This window comes from Aythya marila (genome assembly GCF_965140915.1).
Source record: "Aythya marila genome assembly, chromosome: 18".
Taxonomy (NCBI): domain Eukaryota; kingdom Metazoa; phylum Chordata; class Aves; order Anseriformes; family Anatidae; genus Aythya; species Aythya marila.
Window position 1 is genome coordinate 379,885 of NC_139059.1, and position 19,193 is coordinate 399,077.

The 19,193-nt window shown below is 61.2% G+C and overlaps 4 protein-coding genes across 8 annotated transcripts; 1 reads left to right on the forward strand and 3 right to left on the reverse strand.

The window, feature by feature from the left end:
• Positions 1–258: 258 nt before the first annotated feature.
• Positions 259–3,912, reverse strand: MRPL12 (mitochondrial ribosomal protein L12). Its single transcript, XM_082774713.1, has 4 exons — positions 3,528–3,912; positions 3,311–3,391; positions 3,066–3,200; positions 259–631 (listed from the first exon to the last, which is right to left on the reverse strand). The coding sequence occupies exons 1-4, from the start codon at positions 3,768–3,770 to the stop codon at positions 515–517; spliced, it is 576 nt and encodes a 191-aa protein (XP_082630839.1). The 5' UTR covers positions 3,771–3,912; the 3' UTR covers positions 259–514.
• A 93-nt stretch (positions 3,913–4,005) lies between these two features.
• HGS (hepatocyte growth factor-regulated tyrosine kinase substrate) lies at positions 4,006–12,776 on the reverse strand. Of its 2 annotated transcripts, XM_082774700.1 has the most exons (21): positions 12,634–12,776; positions 12,379–12,463; positions 12,012–12,087; positions 11,394–11,486; positions 9,324–9,447; positions 8,897–8,949; positions 8,269–8,337; positions 7,980–8,104; positions 7,680–7,758; positions 7,494–7,592; positions 7,284–7,379; positions 6,893–6,931; positions 6,664–6,807; positions 6,310–6,523; positions 5,960–6,132; positions 5,653–5,793; positions 5,397–5,574; positions 5,183–5,316; positions 4,751–4,867; positions 4,460–4,555; positions 4,010–4,377 (listed from the first exon to the last, which is right to left on the reverse strand). In XM_082774700.1, exons 1-21 carry the CDS (start codon positions 12,668–12,670, stop codon positions 4,273–4,275), a joined length of 2,277 nt encoding a protein of 758 aa, XP_082630826.1. In that variant the 5' UTR covers positions 12,671–12,776; the 3' UTR covers positions 4,010–4,272. The 2 variants fall into 2 exon arrangements, with proteins under 2 accessions (XP_082630825.1, XP_082630826.1); XM_082774699.1 differs by having other exon boundaries at positions 4,006–4,377; positions 6,310–6,520; positions 7,494–7,758.
• A 12-nt stretch (positions 12,777–12,788) lies between these two features.
• On the forward strand, positions 12,789–13,975 carry ARL16 (ARF like GTPase 16). The gene is made up of 5 exons (XM_082774714.1): positions 12,789–12,890; positions 13,015–13,074; positions 13,181–13,294; positions 13,404–13,519; positions 13,697–13,975. Exons 1-5 carry the CDS (start codon positions 12,804–12,806, stop codon positions 13,866–13,868), a joined length of 549 nt encoding a protein of 182 aa, XP_082630840.1. The 5' UTR covers positions 12,789–12,803; the 3' UTR covers positions 13,869–13,975.
• Positions 13,976–14,122: 147 nt separating this feature from the next.
• On the reverse strand, positions 14,123–19,097 carry LOC309885110 (uncharacterized protein). 4 transcript variants are annotated; one of them, XM_082774705.1, is made up of 6 exons: positions 17,904–19,097; positions 17,421–17,526; positions 17,011–17,045; positions 16,738–16,873; positions 16,297–16,467; positions 14,123–15,597 (listed from the first exon to the last, which is right to left on the reverse strand). In XM_082774705.1, the coding sequence occupies exons 2-6, from the start codon at positions 17,442–17,444 to the stop codon at positions 14,914–14,916; spliced, it is 1,050 nt and encodes a 349-aa protein (XP_082630831.1). In that variant the 5' UTR covers positions 17,445–17,526; positions 17,904–19,097; the 3' UTR covers positions 14,123–14,913. The 4 variants fall into 4 exon arrangements, with proteins under 4 accessions (XP_082630831.1, XP_082630830.1, XP_082630829.1 ...); XM_082774704.1 differs by having other exon boundaries at positions 16,738–16,870; positions 17,421–19,097; XM_082774703.1 differs by having other exon boundaries at positions 17,421–19,097.
• Between the last annotated feature and the right edge of the window lie 96 nt (positions 19,098–19,193).

Consider the following 19,193-nt stretch of genomic DNA (forward strand, 5'->3'; position numbering starts at 1 on the left):
GGGGGCGCTCACCGGGGCCGCCGCTCACCCGCTCGCCATTAACCGGGGCTCGGCGCCGCTCCCACGCGGCTGCAGGCGCCGGGCCCGCAGCGCGGGGGGCGGAGGTGGGCGAGGGGCGGGCAGGCTGCAGCGAGGGGCAGCCACCGCGGCGTGCTGCGGGGGGAGCAGTGCGCACCCGGGCAGCCCCTCTGCAGCAGCCCCTCTGCAGCAGCCCCGCTACCACCCGCAGAGCCCAGGGGCAGGCTGGTGTCCCACAGATGACTGCTTCCACAGGCTTTTTCCCACTGGACATTTATGACTGTAAAGTTCGTGGTGCTGCTGGAACACGGCAGCGGCCCCGCCAAACCGTACCCCATCCTTGCGCTGAACCCCGCTGCGCGAGCATTCCCCCCACGCAGCCGGGGGACGTCTCGCCCAGAAACGCCCGGGACCCCGGCTCGGTCAGCGAGCGGTGCCCGGCAGGCAGCGGCGATGCTGCCGGTAGCCCAGTCCCCCCGCGGTCAGACGGGGCCCTCTACTCCAGAACCACAGTCCCTCCTGCTGCCTCCAGCGCCGCTTTGATCTTCTCTGCTTCCTCCTTGGACGCGTTCGCCTTGATCTCCTGCGGCAGGGACTCCACCAGCTTCTTTGCCTGTGAGGGGGCAAAGTATGAGACTTGCAAACGAGCTTTCGCTAACCAGATTAACAGATTTAAAGCCATGAGCCTGACCTCTGTGTAAGCCGACCAGAGAAACTCGCCTAATGCTCTGGAACCCAGACCTCTACGTGAACTACGCAGCACATCCTGCTGGAAGACCACAGCCATGTACGGCCTTTTTCTGCATGCAGTTGCCCACAAAGTCCCGTGTGCCGGGTGCATGACGTGTGCTGTGTTCCCCCATGTGCAGCCTGGCCTGCGAAGGCGCCTGGGGCGCACGCAGAGCCACCACGTCATGAGCTAACGCAGCCACTGACCCGGGCTTTTTCAGTGAGAATGTTTTGGTTTACATATTTCTGCCAGCGGGAAGGAGAGGCTCTCTCAAGTTTTGTACACAGCTGTGCTAGGGAAGTCAGAGAATCTGCTGTACTGCGTAGAGTCACGGTACAGACTGTGCTTGACAGCACGATTTGGTATTTTCAGGACTTATAGACAAAACTACCATGAAGTACCACAGTAATTAAGACAATCCAAAAAGTTCTGTAACTGGTTTAAAGGGACTCCCTAGAATAGTGTTTTTATTATTATTATTATTATTTATTTATTTTTATTTTTAAAATGCAGTGAAAAAAGGCAAGAGGGTGCGGGAGGAAAAATGCCTGCTGCAGTCTGTGTGCCGCTGCTCTCACACCAAGCAGCAGCAACAAACCCTGGGGGGTTCCACAGTGAGGAGCCGCTGTCAGCTCCCCCCACGGCACTGCGGGAATGCAGAACTGCAGTTCTGGAAACTAACGGAGTGACCACTGCTGACAGAAAGGAGGTTTCATTGGCTTAGTTCACGTTGGGTGCTCGTTGACAGTGGCAGAAAACATTTTTTTGTTTGCAAGAGTTGAGAAGGCGTAGAACTGCGCAGGCAAAGCTCTGCCGCGTGGGTGTGCCTGCACTCACAGGAGCCCAGGGCAGGATCTGGAAGAGAGCCTGCTCTGCCTTGCTGCAACGAGGACACGCAACACAATTGCAGTTATTCATGTAAGATCCTTGCTCCCTAACACTTCAACTTTTGTTCTAAAGCAGCCTCAGTCCAAGGAAAGCAGCTTTTCGCATCTGTAGGAAGGAACAGCAGGGCCCTAGCTGGACCCACGCAGTAACAGCCACTAGGAGGGACAGGACATCTTCATCAGACATCTTCAACCCGTCTGAGCAGATGAGAATTCCAGAGGCAAAGGAGTGAGCTAAGTGTGCGTTGGAGAGGCTTTGGACAAGCTTTCAGAGGTGCAGACAGGTGGGTCCAGCTCGCTCTGACTACACGCCTGTCACACTGAGCGGTCGTTTCTACAGGACTGACTGACTGGAGTCAATCAAAATCTCTTATCAGCACGCGACGTCCAAGGGCTTTACTGGCAATACCTTCTTCCAAATCATTAACAATCTCACAGCCCAAAGAGAAGATCATTTTAAAACACCTCAAACCTCACGTAAAAGCACCTCACCTGGATGACAACTCCTCGCTTACAGTGACGATTTGTCAGCTATGCTTTGAATACAACTCCCGCAGGCAGAACTACCCTCAGCAGCAGTTCTTGTGTGTGTTTTCAAACAAAATATCATGTTGGGTGAATCACAGAGTTTACCAGCAATAACCTGCATCTGCCAACCGTGTAGCTGCGTTAGAACTGTAACCAGACTGCTTTACAGGTCCCACGTGCTATGCCGTTCTGACTGAGCATTAGTTCTGCAAATGGTTTTTAGTTATCTACTGGCTGTACCTGTTACAGGGCTTTGGCATTTTAATATTTGCTTGGGACGGATAACAGATAAACAACTGTCAGACTAACCAAGCTGACAGTCAGCTAAGGGTCCCAGTGAGCCAATGAAACTACCACCACTGCAACCCGAGTTCCTGTTATTGAATCATTTCTTTTACGATACAGCATTAAAAATATTTTGGAGGATGTTCTGCAAACCCTGATGTTCTGGGTTGCACATCAAAGTAGATTTTTACAATGCTTAGCAATCACTTCCTTGGAACTGGGTAAACAGAAAGTGCTGCCACCATCCCCAAGATACGGAAGCAAGGTTCAGTACAAAACAGAAGCACGTTAGAGCTCTTTGTTCTGACTCTCCTTTCTCATCTCACTTCTGCTAGGGGCTTGGCCCTTCACCACTCAGCAGAGCTGTGAAGGAACGGGCTCTTATGAGAAATACCACGCAGACAGGTGCAAGAGGTTCCTGCTCTGTCTCGCCCTCTTTGCTCTGAGGTGTGCACACAGCCCCCAGGCAGATTGCTCCTCTGAGGACAGTGGAATCCAGGGTCCCTTTTGAGCAGAGAAGTGAGGCCAGCGGCCTGCGATGTGCTCTGGAACCTGTCCGTGCCTGGGAGCGGGCCCAGGGCTGCAGGGGCATTGCGGGTGGGCAGCGCCCTCCTCACCTGCACGAGGTTCACTCCCGGCACGAAGTTCTTCACCTCCTTGATCAGCTTCACCTTGTCAGCGGCCTTCAGCTCCGTCAGCCGCACGGAGAACACCATCTTCTCCTTCTTGCGCGGGACCTCCTCCTCCTCCTCCTGGAAGCAGCCGCAGCTCGGTGAGGGCGCCCGGCCCCGGGCCCGCCTTCCACCAACCCTCACCCCCCCACACCCGCCCCGGGACCCCAGGCCCCGTGCCGGGCCCGTACCTGCGGCGCTGCCGGGGGCGGCACGAGGGCGGCGGCCGCCCCCACGGGCATCACCCCCACGTCCGAGATCTTCAGCGTCTCCTGCGGGAACAGCGGCGGCGTCACCGGGCACAGCGGCGCCGCGGGCCCGGCCGGGCCGGAACCGAGCCGGGACCGAGCCGGGACCGATCCGATCCGATCCGATCCGACCCGATCCGTCCCGCCCCGCGCCACCCACCTTGAGCAGCGCGTTGAGGTCGGCCACCTCGAGCAGCGTGAGCCCCGCGATGTCCCTCACGAGCTGCTGCACCTTGGGCGAGTACCGCTTGGCGGCCGTGTCCAGCGGCGCCCCGGCCAGCGCCTCGGAGCGCCGCGCGCGGCCCGTGCCCAGCGGCCTGGCGGCGCCCCAGCGCCAGGCGGGCGGCGGCGGCGGCAGGGACAGGGGCAGCAGCGGCAGCGCCCGGCGGGCGGCGGGCAGCATGGCGGCCCAGAGGACACGGCGGCGCCCTCCCGCGCTCCCGGCGGCCCCCGCGCCGTGCCGGCCGCTCTAGGCCGCGCCGCCTCTCCTCGCTGGCGGGGCGCGGGCGGCGCTCTACCCGCGCGGTCCTCCAGCTCTCGCTGGTTCCGGCCCGGTGCGCGCCCCCTCCCGGCGGTCCCCCCCGCGGCGCAGCGCAGCCCCGTTCGTTCCGCACACTTTATTGTCACCGTTGCGGCTCCGTCGCCTCCGGCGGGGACCGAGCGCGGGAACCGGGGGGGCAGGAGGGGGATGAGGAGGGGGGAGGGGGGAGCCCGGCGCCGGGCAGCGCCGCTCGCCTGCCCCGGGGGGGGTGCAGCGGGACCGGGGCCGCCCCCGGCCCGCACGGAGCCGGTGCGGGGGCGGCGGGGGCAGGAGCGGGGCCGGGCGGGGGGGAGCGGCGCGGAGCGGGGCTGTCGGTAGTGTCGGTAGTGTTGTCGTTAAGGGACGGGGCGGCCCCGCGGCGCCGTCAGTCGAAGGAGATGAGCTGCGCCTCGCCGCTGCCCGGGGGCTGCTGGCCCGGGGCCGCCGCCGGCTGCGGCTGCTGCTGGGGAGCGGCTCCGGCGGGCGGCACCTGCGGAGAGGAGGCGGCGCCGTCAGGGCGGCCCCGAGGCCCCCCCCCCGCCCCCCCGCGCCCCTCGGCCCGCGGCACTCACCTGCTGGTAGAGGGGCTGCTGCCCCGGCAGGTAGGGCTGCTGCGGGGGCAGGCTGCTCAGCGCCGCGTCCTGGCCCGGCAGCGCCGACATCAGGCCCTGCGGGAGGGGAGGGGAAGGGGGGAGGTCGGGGCGGCTCCCGGCCTCGCAGCGGGGAGAAGGCCCGAGGCAGGCAGCCCCCTGAGCCTTGTCCACCCCCGAGCCTGCTGCTCCCTGCTCCAGGCCTGCCCCGTCCCTGCCCCCAGCAGCGCAGGCCCAGGGAGGCTCCGCTGGCTGCAGCCCGTGGGTGCTGACCTGCATGCCGTAGGGCTGGTAGCCCATGGAGACGGACTGGCTGCCCATGTAGCCCATCGCGCCGGACTGCGGGGCCTGCGAGATGGCAGGGATGCTCTGTGACTGCGATGCTGCGTTCTGGGGAGGAAAGGCTGCTGGTGAGAGGTGGCCCAGGCAGCTTTAGCTCACCTCAAACCACCCAGGAGCTCCGGGACCAGGAGGGCTCTCCCCTGGAAGCAGGGCATACTGCCCCTCTGCACAGTGGGGAGTCCAGAACTGGCTCTGCTCCGTGCCTTTTCCCAGAGGGGAAGCAGCAGTTCCAGGTGTGGGACCAAACAGCTTCCCCTTCCCACTTGAGAACTCGCCCCCAGAGTCAGATCACCTGCACCAGCCCCACACAACTCCCCAGCCCTGCCCCAGCTGGCCACAAGTTGCTCTGCTGCCTTCACTTGCCTGGTAGCCCTGCGTTGGGGTGGGTTGGTAGGACGAGTACGCTGGGGTTGTGGTGGGCACCGCCTGGCCCTGCTGAGCCGCCTGCCCACTGCCGGCCCCCGCCTGGTACATGTAGGCATTCACCATGTTGGGATCTGCAGCAGAGAGAGCAGAGACTGAAGCAGCTGCCTTGCATTCGGCCTCTACCCACGCGGGATCCAGCTCGCTCACGAACCTGTCCCCGTGACGGGCATCGCTGTGTACGCCCCTGTGCCCCCCTGCGCTGCCTGGTTCATGTACACGGTGTGCATGGGAGAGCCCTCCACAGAGCCTGCTGGGCTGAAGGTGCCGGGGAAGCTCGTGGGCCCAGAGGGCTGGTAGATCACCCCGCTGGCTGCTGGCATGGCCTGGAGCTGGTGAGGGAAGAAAAGCAAGCGTTTCTGCCAGGTCCCGGGGGACGCAGCCTCAGGTCTGTGACCCAGCAGCCTTACCTGGGCATAAGGCAGGGAGAAGGCTGGCATCTGGGCTCTCATCTGGATGGTCTGCTTCTGCTGCTCCAGGCGCAGCTGCCTCTCCTTCTCCTGCTCCTGCAGGCGCTGGATGGCCAGCTGACGCTGCATCTCCAGGTATTCCTGTGGCAACAACGCCGCGATAGCCAGGAGCCAGGATGCGGCAGCATCCCCTCCGGCCAGCGCAGCTCTCCGTGCCAAACCTGGGCTAGCCTACGGTGCCAGCAGGAGCGCAGGCAGGCCTGCAGGCTGGCAAGGCCCCGGATCCCTGGAAGTGCTCCTGCCTCACCTGCTTCTTCTGCCTCATGATCTCCAGCTTCTGGGCCAGCTGGATCTGGCGCTGGCGCTCTGCCTCCTCTGCTGCGCGCCGCAGCTTCTCCCGGTGCTCCTCCCGCAGCGCGTTCAGAGCCCCACGCGCGTCCCGGATCTGGGCCAGCTTGTCCTGCAGGCCTTCGTAGTACACTGCGGGGGGAAAGGCAGCCTCAGGGACCCTCTAGAGCACTCAGACTGTCCCTGCACACTGCTCTGGCTTCTCTCCGGGCAGGCTGCGCCAAGGGAATGCCAAGCACCGGCTCTGGGGGACGCCCTGGCAGCCGCCCGCCCCTCCCCAGGACCCCCAGCAGCACCACTGCCACGTACGCCTGCGCTCATCCAGCTGGTTGAGCAGCTCCAGCAGCTGGGGGTGCATGTTGTTGATGGACTGGAAGAGGGACAGCACGGCAGAGTCGTTGGTGATGCTGCGGCCTCGCATGTGGTTGCTCTTCATGCGGTTGACAAACGTGGTGACCGCGTTCTGCAGAGCCTTCAGGAACTGCTCGTGGTTCTCCTCCGACTCGCCGTTCTGGTACTGCTGCTGGAGGGACAGGGCGGCCGGTCAAGGACATCCCGAGCCGAGGGCCAGCAGCAGCCCCGCAGAGCTGTGCCTGGGCACGCAGACAGGCCGGGTGCTGCTCAGCCCTGCGGGCTGCAGGACAGACCCAGACCGCCTCTTACCTCGACGACGCCGAGCGGGGTGGGGTGGGCTTCCCCCGGCTGTGTGGCTGGCTCCGTGAGGGACAGAGGTGCCGACGGGGTCGGGCTCTTGCGAACCTCCTCTTGTTTCTTCTCCCAGTAGTTGCGGTTCAGGTACCGAGCCAGCTGCCAGGAAGAGAGGGAAAATGAGCACCACAGCCACGCTGGGAGCAACCCTGTGCCACAGCGCTCACCAGCCCTGCGTCCTTACCTCAGGGTCAATGTCCTCAGCCAGGGGAGCAGAGGAATTCTGTGAGGAAAAAGAGGGAATCCCATTTAGAGAAACAAGAAAACTGCAGCTCCCACGCAGCTATCTTGTCCAGACCTGGCCCTGGCACAGCCACCAGCGCTGAGCACCAGCACTGAGAGGGGGGCAGCCACCTTCCTTCCTCCAGGCACAGACTGCAGTTGCTGCAGGCAGCAACCCGAGCCTCATGCCAGCACCTAAGTGCCTGCTGAGCACAGAGCTTCTGGACAAAAAACACTGAAAGGGGCAAAGGTTTTCCCAGAACAGGGATCCAATCTGACCCGAGCAGGGCAGAGCTGGGCTGGGGAACTGGCCTGTGCCCGGCCACTTTGTGCTCAGCAGCCCGTGAACGTACCACAGGTGGGGAGTAGAGCGTGCCCGCCGGCGGAGCTGACGATGTGACGGGTGTGGGCTCAGCTTTTGGGTACATGGAGTAGGATGTCTTCTGCCTCTGCAAGAGAGAAAAGAAGTCAACTCGGGGACCGTCCAGACTCCTCTGAATCAACCAGCCAGCAACAAGCTGTGTGGCAAAAAAGCAGTCCCAGATGCCCAGCAGTGTACAAACCATCCTCTCCTTCTCCTCAGCCTCTGACTGAGACAAAGCAATGGCTAGCTGGAGCTCTTCTTCCTCTTGCAGAGCTGTCTCATCACGCTTCGGGGGCAGCTGCAAGCAGAAAGATGAGGCGGCAGTCACTAAAGGGATGAAGGAGCAGGCCAGCATCACTAAGTCACCCAGAGGGCAGCCACTCACCTGGGACTGCTGAGAGAGGGGGCTGGTCAGGTACTCGGGGGGCAGTTCGGAGGTTGCAGCAGCTTTACCCTCAGCTTTCCTGCAGTCAGAAAGAGGTGTCAGCACAGACCGAGTGCTCTTTCCCCAGCACTGGAGCCCCAGCTCTGCACAACACTACAGCTGTAAAGCCCACTCCCAGGAAGGAACAGAACCTAGCCAGCCTACACAACTGGGAAACCCTTATGCTAATTGCCAGAGAGGTGGCTCCACGCCAAGTTTCTCCCCTCACAGTCCCGGAAACATGCCGCAAAGGGTACTGACTTGTTGAGATGCTCGTAACAGGGCTCACAGACTCTCACTTCCTTCTCAATCCCAAACTTGGGGATGGTGGAATACTTGGAGGAGCATTTGCCACAGAAGATCTGCCCACAGGCCCTGCAATGATGCTGCAAAGAATGGGAGACATCAGTGTGGCAGCAAGATGCTGCTTCACCGTTAGATGATATCCCTCAAACGGTCCCGGCACGTCCCTGGCAGTGGCTGGGGGCAGTCACCCAGACGCACCTCCACACAGGACCGGGGAACCCAGAAGGGCAGGAGCAGCACCCACCTTCCGTGTCACAACTCCGAACTGCACTCGACATCGGTGACACTCCTCAGCATCTACCCAGTCTGGAGCCTGGCGGGGTTAAGGAAACTCGTGTAAGGCAAGGAGCGAGGCCTCACGGATGGTGTTGTCACAGAACCTTTCAGGAGCTCCTACGGCTAACCCAGACACGAATGGGGGAGGCAGGAAGCATTTGCAGCCCAACAGGAAATATTTGTCCTCGCAAGTGATCACCTCTCACCTTACTTGACTGTGATGCTTTCCCAGTCAGCAAGAGTTTCTGTGACCACATCTGCACAGCAATTTCTGCAGCAGCACCCTGCTATGTTCAGATTACCATGCTGCTGGAAGGCCACCAAGTAGGGCCACTCTGGGGGGTGCTTAGCAGGTTGAGACTAATGTCCTGTCCTGGCCAATTCTCCCCTCCCTCTGGTAATTTTAGGCTAAGCCGCTACACACCAACCCAGAACTGCCCGTGTGACAGCAGGGAGCAAGCAATGCACACAGCAAGGTCTCTAACGCGAGTGAAATGGAGGAAAAGCAAGAACTGAAGGTTTAGTAGCCCGAGGGATACAATGGCAAGGCCTGTCCCACAGCACCAGCTCCCTCCCCGCCAGCAGCGCTCACTCACCCTTTCCGCAGCGAACATGGCATCGCTCTCTTTGAACTCCGGGAACACATGGCCTGTGGGAGAAGGGACAGCATTCCCCTGTGAAAGGCTTCTGCACCGGGACGCTGTGGTGCCAGGACTCAGCCTAGTGCTGCAGGTCCCAGCCGTACACGCCAAACACAGCTCAGCATTTCTACCCTGACCGTTACGTTCTGATAAGAGCAGCAGCAATCTTCCTGCTGCAGGAGGCCAGGTGGCATTGCCTGTGGTGCCTACTGCTCAAACAGAGCTGAGAAGAACTGCTCAAAAATATGCTGAGAAAAAGCTGAGCATTGTAAATCCAGACCTCACTAATACCTAGCAGGGACCCCAAACCCATTTTTTCCTCCAGCAAGGCTCCTCCAGAGCACAGCCACTTGGCAGCCACCTTCGCCCCCAGTTCCCTCACCTTCGACCTTCATTATTTGATAGGTGTCCTGCACCACCTTGTACTTAGGCTCGTTGCGGAAGGCATGAGCCCAGGCCTGGATAAGGTTCAGGATCTTACTGCGCACACTCGCTTCCACTTGCCTCTGCAGGGAAAAAAAAAAAAAAAAAAAGCCTGAGAAAAAGACCCTGAAGCCCAAGGGATGTTACAAATCCCTCAGACAGGAGCCAGAAATACCATTCATAGGGAGAGAGACTTCAGAATACTCGTGCAAGGTAAAAGCTGTCAGAAAACTGCAAGCAGGACAATCTACAGCAAGGACTACATCCTCCTTCAGCTTCCCGCTTCCCTGCGCCACCATGAACAGGAGGCTGTCCTCAGAGCAGCACAATAACTTGGAAAGGTGTGCAGGCACAGTGCTTTTGGGACACATCCACGGAGACTCACATGGTTACTCCCCAGGGCAGGCACGAGTACTGGCCTGCCAACATTCTTGTTTACCTCCTCACAAGAGCTGCTCATCCCGCACTCCACAAACTGCAAGGGTGAGAGCTGCCCGGGACAGCACCATTGTCTCACCCCAGTTCTGACAGGGCACCACAGACACAGCTGGAAGGTGGCTGAGGCTGCTGGTGCCCAGCTGCCAGCAGCTCCAGCTCAGAGACTCCTGTGCAGGAATACCCAGAACTACCTCGAGACATGATGCAATCAGGACAGCTGGGAAGCCTGCCCTTTGGAGGCAAGGGACGGCTGTATCACAGCTCAGGAAGCCAGAGGAAACTTGGCAAGCCCGTTCCTATCCCAGCCCCAGGAGCAGCGCTGCCATCAGCTGACCGAGTCATCGCCGCCTCACATGACTGGTTGCTCCAGAAGTCCCCCAGGAAGCAGAGATCGTCAAGCTCCCGTTTCATCCGAGAGCTCAGCACAGTGTGACCTAGTGACAATTCCTGGAGCTCCAAACTTCCAGGAGATTTGGCAAAACCCCACATTCCGCAAATGGCACAGCCCTGAGCCTCATCAGAGCTAACACCATTTTAAACAGCACGAGGCATTCACAGGCAGCAAATTTCCGAGTGTAGGATGACAACGGGTCTGCGACAGTTATGAAACTGCTGAGGCAGACAAGGACTGGAGAGAGTCCCAGAATCTTTGATCTGATCGTATCTGATCCCCTCAGTGCTCAGAGCAGCTGTGCTACAGCACCCGGCCTTCATACTGCTGCAGCATTCCCATTTCATCAGGAGAGGCCGTATGAGGACTGAGTCAGCCCTAACAGGAAGTTCACGCAGGAGACACCCGGCTACAGGGCGTGAGGTGGCAGGAGCAGCACAGCTCACTCCACAGATATTTGGGTCATCAACTTGTCTATTTGTGGCAGAAGATAGGGACTACAAGGAAGTAACAGCATTACTGTAACAACCTCTTGTCTGTGAATTACTGTTCTCAGGACTGGAAACCAAAGACATGAGTTCTCATTTACCCTTCCCTTGTGGAAGTCTCAAGTCCTGGGGCATAAGGAGCTCCTGCAGGCAGCACGTGGTACCAAACTGACAAGTGATACAGGTCCACAACCTGAAAAGCTCCTCAGGCCAGTTCCACAGGCCAGTGAAATTGTCATAGTAAAGAGGAAACTTCTGTCGGTTTCACCTTGCTACTCACCTTCTTGGTGTCCTACACTGGACTACAGGAATGGTATTCACCTACCCCTGCTCAGATCCTTGGTGAAACTCTGACAGTTGTTTGTTTGTTTTTTGTTTGTTGGTTTGTTTTCAGTCTCTGGCCAAGCAAAGCACCACACCCATGATCACCTATCGTGAGATTGTCTATGCCTTTACAGCATATTCCTTCCCCACTTCATGGTATAGCCAAACATTATCTTTGCTCTCATGACATCTTCTCTCCCCAGCAGGCACTCTTCAGCTCTCTACACTCACCTCTTCATATTAAACAATACAGGTTGCTCTTCTCTGAGAGACATTTCCAAGTCTCTGTTCCTTATACACAGGGAATGAAACAGAGAACATGTACATTTCCTCCTTTCGTTGCCTTACAACCTCATTCAAAAACCAAAGTAAAGCAAGTTAAGTTTACCTTAAGTATTTCCTTCAGCTCCTCCATAGTCTGTTTATTAGCTACTTCATCATGGACTGTTTGGCCACAGTTTTTAACTACAGACTCCATGACCTGCGAGGGCAAAGGACAGCATTAGCCTGCCACTTTCTTCCTTCTCTGTGGCCTACAGAGACTAAACAGAAGAGCGGTGTTTCAGCACCTGTTACAGGTTATTGCAGCAGGTAAGCTAAGAAGGGGGCACTATTTAAATAATGATTAAAGTAAAGAAGTGTCAGTTAAGCCAGAGAAACGCACACCACAAGGCTAAAGCATAAGCTATACTTCAGCTTCATGGTGGCCTTTGGACCTCTACTATTTAAACACAGAGGCAAGCAAACAGACCCCCACACAAGCTCTGGCTTGGCCCGTTTCTAGCTCTGAGGTTGAATTCAAGAACAAAACATCACAGCCTGTCACTCAGTCACGATGCCTCTGCGCTAGAGCCAGGAGGCGACTCCAAGTCACGCCCTGATGCTGCTGGGCAGGGCAGAGGGAACGCTGCGCGGGCTGCAGCCCAGCGGGCAGGCTTGGGAAGGATGGGAGGTTCTGGCCTGTGGAACGGGCCCCCACAGGGCTGGGGGTTCAGGCTGAAGTTACCTCTAGCGCATAGAGCGCCACGTGGGGATTCTTGTCGTTGACTTTCTTCTTGATAGCGTTGACTGCGTATTTTGCTCTGGATGGAGAAAGAGAGCACACGGTCCTGGGCGAGGACAAGTCTGCAAGGATGCTCCCCCTGCCTCTGACAACCCCCCGACCCCCACTAACAAAAGGTGCGGTCAGCTCCCAGTACACCCAACCCAGCTCCCCCAGCGCAAACTGGGACGAGGAGGAACCAACACGCTCAGGCTCGTGTTTCCCCACAGCCTTCGGGCCAGGCCCAGCCCGCAGCCGAGGCCGGGAGGAGGGCGCAGGGCAGGGGGCGGCCGCCTCGCAGCGCCCCTCGGGCCCCCCGGCGGGCACTCACTGCGTGTCGCCCTGGCGGATCATGTCGCAGATCTGCAGGATGGATTCCCAGTCGGTCTCCAGCAGCAGCTGGCTCGTCGCCTTGTCTGCAAGGGAGCGCGGCGCCGTCAGCCCGGCCCGAGCCGGACAGCGAGGCGGTGGCGGCCGCCCCGACAGCCCCGGGCTCTGCCCGGCCCCCGCCACGCCCCTCCCCGCCGCCACCGGCCGCGGTCACCGGGGCCGAGCCCCGCGGGTGGCGGCCCGGCCCGGCCCCTACCCAGGAGCCGCTCGAAGGTGCCTCCGCCGCGCCCCATCGCGTCCCCCGCCGCCGGCCCGGCCCGGCCCGCCCCGCCGCCAGCCCGCGACCGCTTCCGCTTCCGCCTTCCGCTTCTTCCGCCTTCCGGCGGGGCGGGCGGCGCCGCTTCCGGCGGGGCGGGCGGGGCGGCCATGGCGGCGGGGGGGCGGCGCGGGGGCGGCTGCCTCCTGCTGGGCGCCGCGGGCGTCGGCAAGAGCCTGCTGGGGAAGCGGCTCCGCCATATCCGCGCGGGGCGGGGGGCACCGGGGGGGCTCCGGGGGTACCGGGGGGCTCCGGGGGTCCCGGTGCGGCGGCGGCGGCGCGCCCTCCCCGCCCGTCCGTGCCCGTCCTTAACGCGCCGCACAGCTGAGCGCCCGGGACGGCGCCAAGGAGCTGGGCGAGCCCCCGGCCACGCTGCCCACGGTAGGTCGGGGCGGGACAAGCGGGGTCCCGGCTCCGTTCGGGTCCGGTCCCGGTCCCGGCCCCGGTCCCGGCCCCGGCCCGACCCCGCCTTGTCCCGGCCCCGCAGGTGGGCACCAACCTGACGGAGCTGCCGCTGCCGCCGCGGGTGACGGTGCGGGAGCTGGGCGGCTGCATGGGCCCCATCTGGCCCAGCTACTACGGGGACTGCGGCGCCGTGATGGTGAGACCCGGCCCGGGGGTATGGGGGTGCCCGGGGCTCCCGGCCCCCCCCCCCCCTCCCCCGGCCCCGGGACGCCCCCACGGAGCCGCCCCCTCCCTTCCCTCCGCAGTTCGTGGTCGACGCCGCCAACCCCACGCAGGTGTCCTCGTCCTGCGTGCAGCTGCTGGCCCTGCTGTCCGCCCCGCAGCTCGCCGCCGTGCCCGTGCTGGTGCTCTTCAACAAGATGTAAACGGGGGCGAGGGGGGCGCGGAGCTCCCGGGGCACCCCCGGAGGGCGATGCCCCGGGAGGCCGCCGGCTCCGCGGGGTGGCAGCGGGGCTGTGCACCCCCCGGGCCGGCCGTGCGGGGTGCTGGGGGGGCAGGACCGCAGGGCGGTGGCTGACACGGAGCCCTCTGTCCGCAGTGACCTGCCCTGCTACATGTCGCTGGTGGAGATGAAGTCGCTGTTCCGCATGCAAGACATCGTCTCCTGCGCTACGCAGCCCGTCACGGTGCTGGAGGCCAGCGCGCGCGACGGCACCGGGCTGGCCGACGTCCTGCAGTGGCTGAAGGACACCTTCAGGGACCCCGGCTGACCTGCCCTGCCCTGGGCAGTGCCAGGGGCTGGTGGCAGGGGGCAGCTCCCTAGGGCTTTGCCTGCGGCGGCTTTTTAGGACTTTACAGTAAAACTGGGAAACTTCCACCTCCTTGTCCGGACTTCCCTGTGCTGGGTGCAAGCCCCGGCCTCTCAGGGAGGGGCTGAGCAGGAGTCTCAGGCTGTGCTCCTGCAGCAAGCCGTCCGTAGCCACGTCTGGCTCTGAGCTCTGCCTGGAGCTCTGCAGCACTGCCGCGGGGCTGTCTCGAGGCCTGTGCTCCTTTCGGACACCGGGGCAAGCTGCCCCTTCCTCCTGCCTGCTCCAGGCTTCGAGCCCCTGTGAGCAAAGCCTGGCTGAGGGCGTGCTGCGTGCGCAGGCCCTGCTGGCTGCTTGTGCCACAAGGAGGATGCAGCTCCTGTGCCTGAGAGCGCGACAGTCTGGATTTACACAGAGGCAAAAGGAGGAGACTTCACAAATGAATGGTCTCTGTTGCAAATCATCGGGTGCATAATTTAAAATGACACATCTTCATTTCCACAGACTGAAAGCAGCGCCCTGTGCTGCTGCATCTAGCAAGCAACCAACGGGTACCCCATCGCTGAGCAGTTTGCAGACATGGAGCTGGGCTGCCTCGTGCCACGCAGAGGCTGCGCTTTTGCCTCTTCTGTGTCCTGTCCAGACTCTGCTGCTGTGAGCACGTAGCCTGGGTTTGGAAGCAACGTAAAGGCAGGGTGAGAAGGCTTTCCTGCCCTCCTGCTGGGGCAGTGCCGGTCCCTTCTGCAAGAGCAGTCGTAGTGTTTGGGTCAGTGGGGCCCAGCCCCACTGGGCTAGGGCTGCATGCAGGCAGCACTCCTACTGCTGTGGCCTCTCGTGCCCTGCGCCAGCCAGAGCACAGCAAGGTGGCCCAGGGGAGCCTGTGCAAAGGTGGGGGCCCATGGGTGCTCATGGGTGGGGGCAGGCAGAGCTGCCAGGGGGCTGCAGTTGGGGTTGTCTCGTGAGCTGCAGCAGGTACCAGCCTGCGGCTGCCTCCAGCACTCACCTGGGCTCAAAAGAATTGCAGAGGAAGGTAAGAAGAAAATTGTTTTTCCTGAAGCAATTGGACAAGGTGAATTCTAAAACTGTTTTCTATGTTGTCTGCAAATTCTTGCTCAATGGCCTGGTAGGTGTTTGGCTGGGGGGGAGTGTGTGTGGAGACAACCCTCTCCTGCAGCCCCGGGACGCCCTGCAGCAGCTTGCTCAGGCTCTCGTTCTCGGCACAGTTTCCGTATAGCCATGGGGAATCTTCCATGGTGCTGCCTGCGGGTGGCCTGAAGTCAACCTTGAACATCTTTGTGCATTTCACGCAGGGCTGCTTTTCCACGAAGGCCCCGTGCATGTAGTAGAAGGCCCGGGACTGTACCCCATCAGGGAACACAATGGCCAGGTCGTGCTCCCCGTGGTGCACCGCGAACGCCACCGCCTTGTGCCACGTCTGTATGCACAGGACGGCAATCATGATCTTCCTCTCCAGCTGCCCGTTGCAGGACAGGGACGCTCCATAGAAGAGAGGGGTGGCTGCTCCATCCTTGGGGTCTCTGTAGATGCTGAAAGAAACAACTGCAGCTCTGAAGACAAACTCACTGAGCTTCAGGTTGGCTTCTTGCTCCAATTCTTCTTGCAGAGTTTCATTAAAGTCACGCAAGAAAGACTCCATTTGCTCTTGGGTGCTGCAGCCCGCTACTTCAGTGCCCTGGGAATAGACACAGCTCTTTGTACAGACCCCTCCCTGTCTCTTTTATTCCCCAGGAAACAATACTCTGCAAGAGAAGGGGATGAGCGTGGGGTTTAAAGACAAACTCAGAAATTGGCCGTTCCCCTGAGTCCGTTCAGCACCAGCTGGTCAGTGCAGCTCATGGTGGCTGCAAAGTCTGAGAGAGAAACTTCTACAAGAAGGGCTCTGGCTTAACAAAACGGGGACATTTAGAGAAGCAGTAAGGAGGTTGGGTTGGCTTTGGCCATAAGTGTGTCTGTCTGTTGAAATGCTGCCTAGTGGCAGCCTGCCTTTGGAGCAGGATTGGCACCGTTGGAAAAAGAGATTGTCGTGAAGGCTAAATGCTGCTGGAGGTGTGTAAGGCTGCTGTTTTGAGGGAAATGGCCCAGCCGCTAAATAGACAAAGCAGTGCCCAACAAAGCCAGTGAGTGGCCAACTGAGGTCAGGGTGCAGGGTTTGGGGCAGCAGCTGCACAAACAGGTGGAAATGTCACCGCCCGGAGGAGCTTCTCTCCCAGCGGCAGAGCCCTTGCCCTGCCCGTCCTGGGAGGGTCGTTCCCTGGGCCTCCCCGTGGCCGTGCTGGGTTTGTCCCACCACCCGTCCTGTCCCAGCCCTGGGACTGAACGCCCAGCTCCAAGGGAGCCACCTCCAGAGCCGTGCACGTGTGGGGATACTCACAAACTGCAGCAGGATGGAGTAGGGCGTCAGGCTGGGGAGGTGGGTGCTGCACTGTTCGAACGGCCTGGGGAACTTCGCCTGCAGGCTCTGGCAAATCTTGGGCCCTAGGAAGTCAACGGGGTTCACCATCCTCTTGTGCACCTTTCCGAAGAAGAACACCGCGTGCAGCACCTGTTGGCGAGCAGAGACCCCGGCACTGAGCTGTGCCTGGACCGCGGCTGCAGAGCCCCCGTGCCAGCCTGCCCGGCCCCCAGCCCCCCAGCCCCTGCTGCCCCTCCCTGCCTGCCCGTGCTCCAAGCAGCTTCTCCACTCTGGGCACCAGCTCCCTGCTCAAACCAGCAGCAGTGCCTCTGGCCTGGGGCTCCTGCCAGAGGAGCTGGGACCTGCAGCATCGCGGCGGCTGGCCATGGACGGGTGGGGAGGACGGGTGGCAGCGCTGACCTTTTCTATGTAGTGCTTTTTGATGTCTTCAGCCAGCTTCTTCTGAGTCAGCAGCTTAAGGAACTGCTTGATGAAGAGATACCCACTCCTCTGTAACTGGCTTTTACGCTGCTCCTCTTGCTCTGCCAGCATCCTGCTGAAGTACAGAGGAGCGAGTGGCAGCAGTGCCAGGGTGCTCCAGGCTGCGGGGCGAGCGCTCGTCCCCCTGGGGCATGGCCGGGCTGGGGGTGGCTGCTGGTGAGCGGGGAGAGGGGAGGCGAGGCTCAGCCTTACCTCCGAGCGTCCTGCACTGCAGCACGGCCAGGGCCCTGTGGAGGAAGAGGAGGCTTGGTGGTGTGGCACGGCGAGCAGTGTGGCTCCGAGCTGCGGGCAGGCGCGGGAGCAGAGCTTGCCACGGGCTGGTGGCTGCACCGTGCATATTTGCTGCCTGCCCCAGGGACTGGTGTGCACTGCGGGACACAGGCGGGGGCCCAGCCCCTCGGTGTGCCCGATGGCACGGGAAGCCAGGCCCAGCACCGCAGAGGCTTGGGTGCGCCAGAGGCAATGCCACGCACCAGGCACTGCACGGGCTTGGGATGTCCCTTAGCATCTGAAGATGGCAACACCGGTACCTGCCGGCCAAGATACTACACGGGAGAGCGCCTCTCCTGGCCTCCTGGGGAGAAGGGGCAGTGCTCACACACCTGGTTTTGGTGCACAAAGTCCATCGGGGACACGTCGCCTGGTACTGCAGCGGTTGTGTCTTGGTCCGCAGGGCTCCAGGAAAACAGCCCGCAGAACGGTGCTGTGCTGGAAGGGCAGGAGGCTGGGTCACCCCCCTGAGGCTGGCCAGCTCCTGCACCTGTGCCCCTGGGGACACCGGGCAGCGGCCGCGGTGCCGGCTGCTTGCTTGGGCAGCGCCATGCGGTGTGTGGCTGGGGGTCCCGGGGCTGCTCCCAGCCGGAGCAGACACCTGAGGGCACCTTCCCCGACAGCAAGCCATCAGCAGAGCTGCTGCAGCCCCAGGCTGAGCAAGTTTCACGCTGGGGAGGCCGCCTTGGCATTCCTCCACCTTCAGCTGCAAGCCCAGGAGGGCTTCCCTGGGAGGGTTTGGGGATGGGTTCCTGCTCCCGAGGGGCCTGTCTGCAGGGGAAGCAGACAGCTTACTTACAAGCGACAGCACGTACCTGGCAGAAGCAAAGAATCCTTGGAGTCTGTGCTGCCTTCAAGCTCTTGAGCCACAGAGCAGCGCAGGGTATGCTGTCGTAATGAAGACGCCCAGTTCCCCGCACTGCCACCAGCGCTTGGTGCAAGCACTCCTACCCCAGTCCCAGCCTGAGGAATCCCACCGGCGTTTGCTCGAACCTGGTGCTTCACACCCTGCTGCCGGCACAGCAGCTTTTACAAATGTACTGCACTGCTGGAGCGTGAGGGCAGAGCTTGCGAGGGAGGAGCAAGACGCTTGCTTCCACTTTCATTTCTCCAGAAACGAAACTCAAACCTCAGAGCTCAGAGCTTCCGCATGGGGACAGGCGGCCAGTGCCCACCGCGCCATCGTGCTGGAGCCCTGGGCGTGGGGAGCCGGAGGGCTCAGCCCCACCAGTGCCCCGCGTGGGGGCTCGCTGGGGCCAGAGACCTTGGCCCCCACTGCCGGCAGGGTGGGTGCTGTCATGGGGCTCCTCAGGGGCACGGAGCCTTTCAGAGGCTGCAGCGCAGTGGCCAGGGGGAGTGGGTGCCAGCAGCACTGAAAGCAAGGAAGGGGGGGGGGGGCTGCCCAGGAGAGACAGAGACAACTGAACGTGAGCTAACGAGCCTTCCCCGTTAGTGGGGATGCCTCGGGGTGTCCCCCTGAGGTCACTCCTATGGGCTAGCTGCTCCCCTGGCACCCGTGACACATAAAATGCCAAAAAGTTGTTAGTATGGGCACAGAGCCAAGGCAAACTGGTCACACAAGTGGTAGGGGCCCCAGCCGCTCGTGCCCCACATGCGCTGTGGAGATCTCCACAAAACAACGATATCCTCAGGCCGCCTGACCTACGGCCCTGCCAAGGTGTTTTGAAGAGATAACACCACACCCTGCAATCAGCTGCTGCCCACGCAGCTGCAGGCCCTGCCCCCACCCCCAGTGGCAGACACAGCCCCGTGGGGAGCCGCAGGTCTGCCCCAGCCGTAGGCACAGCGGGTGTCCGGAGCGTGGGTAAGGCTCAAAACCCACTCCAACCCTGAGCAGGGGGGCGTCAAACGAGGGAGCGTGCTGCCTCCAGGACAGAGGCACAGCCCTGGCTCTGCTGGAGTCGCCTGTCCTGAGACAAGGATGTGTTAAGCTTCACTGTTTATTACAAACCTTGTCAGCCAACATGAGGTAATTCTTGAAGCCTCTCTTTGCTCTGTCACCAGTTACCAGATGGGGAGACTGGAGCAGCCCCTCTTAGCGGGCCTGAAATCTGGCTGGCATCTCAGCAGACCAAGCCATTTGT

What these genes read in the sequence shown, in the direction of transcription:
- HGS (XM_082774699.1), bottom strand. Translation starts at nt 12,670, where the DNA reads ATGGGGCGCGGCGGAGGCACCTTCGAGCGGCTCCTGG. An exon ending in TCAAATAATGAAGGTCGAAG is followed by an intron (nt 8,950 to 9,323) that starts GTGAGGGAACTG and finishes CTTCTCCCACAG; the next exon opens with GCCATGTGTTCCCGGAGTTC. An exon ending in ACCAGCCCTACGGCATGCAG is followed by an intron (nt 4,556 to 4,750) that starts GTCAGCACCCAC and finishes CCCCTCCCGCAG; the next exon opens with GGCCTGATGTCGGCGCTGCC.
- ARL16 (XM_082774714.1), top strand. Translation starts at nt 12,804, where the DNA reads ATGGCGGCGGGGGGGCGGCGCGGGGGCGGCTGCCTCCTGCTGGGCGCC. An exon ending in TGCTGGGGAAGCGGCTCCGC is followed by an intron (nt 12,891 to 13,014) that starts CATATCCGCGCG and finishes TAACGCGCCGCA; the next exon opens with CAGCTGAGCGCCCGGGACGG. An exon ending in CTGGTGCTCTTCAACAAGAT is followed by an intron (nt 13,520 to 13,696) that starts GTAAACGGGGGC and finishes CTCTGTCCGCAG; the next exon opens with TGACCTGCCCTGCTACATGT.
- MRPL12 (XM_082774713.1), bottom strand. Translation starts at nt 3,770, where the DNA reads ATGCTGCCCGCCGCCCGCCGGGCGCTGCCGCTGCTGCCCCTGTCCCTG. An exon ending in CGCCCCCGGCAGCGCCGCAG is followed by an intron (nt 3,201 to 3,310) that starts GTACGGGCCCGG and finishes GGCTGCTTCCAG; the next exon opens with GAGGAGGAGGAGGAGGTCCC. An exon ending in CGGGAGTGAACCTCGTGCAG is followed by an intron (nt 632 to 3,065) that starts GTGAGGAGGGCG and finishes GCCCCCTCACAG; the next exon opens with GCAAAGAAGCTGGTGGAGTC.
- LOC309885110 (XM_082774703.1), bottom strand. Translation starts at nt 17,780, where the DNA reads ATGCCAAGGCGGCCTCCCCAGCGTGAAACTTGCTCAGCCTGGGGCTGC. An exon ending in ACTTTGTGCACCAAAACCAG is followed by an intron (nt 17,046 to 17,420) that starts GTGTGTGAGCAC and finishes CTTCCTCCACAG; the next exon opens with GGCCCTGGCCGTGCTGCAGT. An exon ending in AAAAGCACTACATAGAAAAG is followed by an intron (nt 16,468 to 16,737) that starts GTCAGCGCTGCC and finishes GCTCGCCAACAG; the next exon opens with GTGCTGCACGCGGTGTTCTT.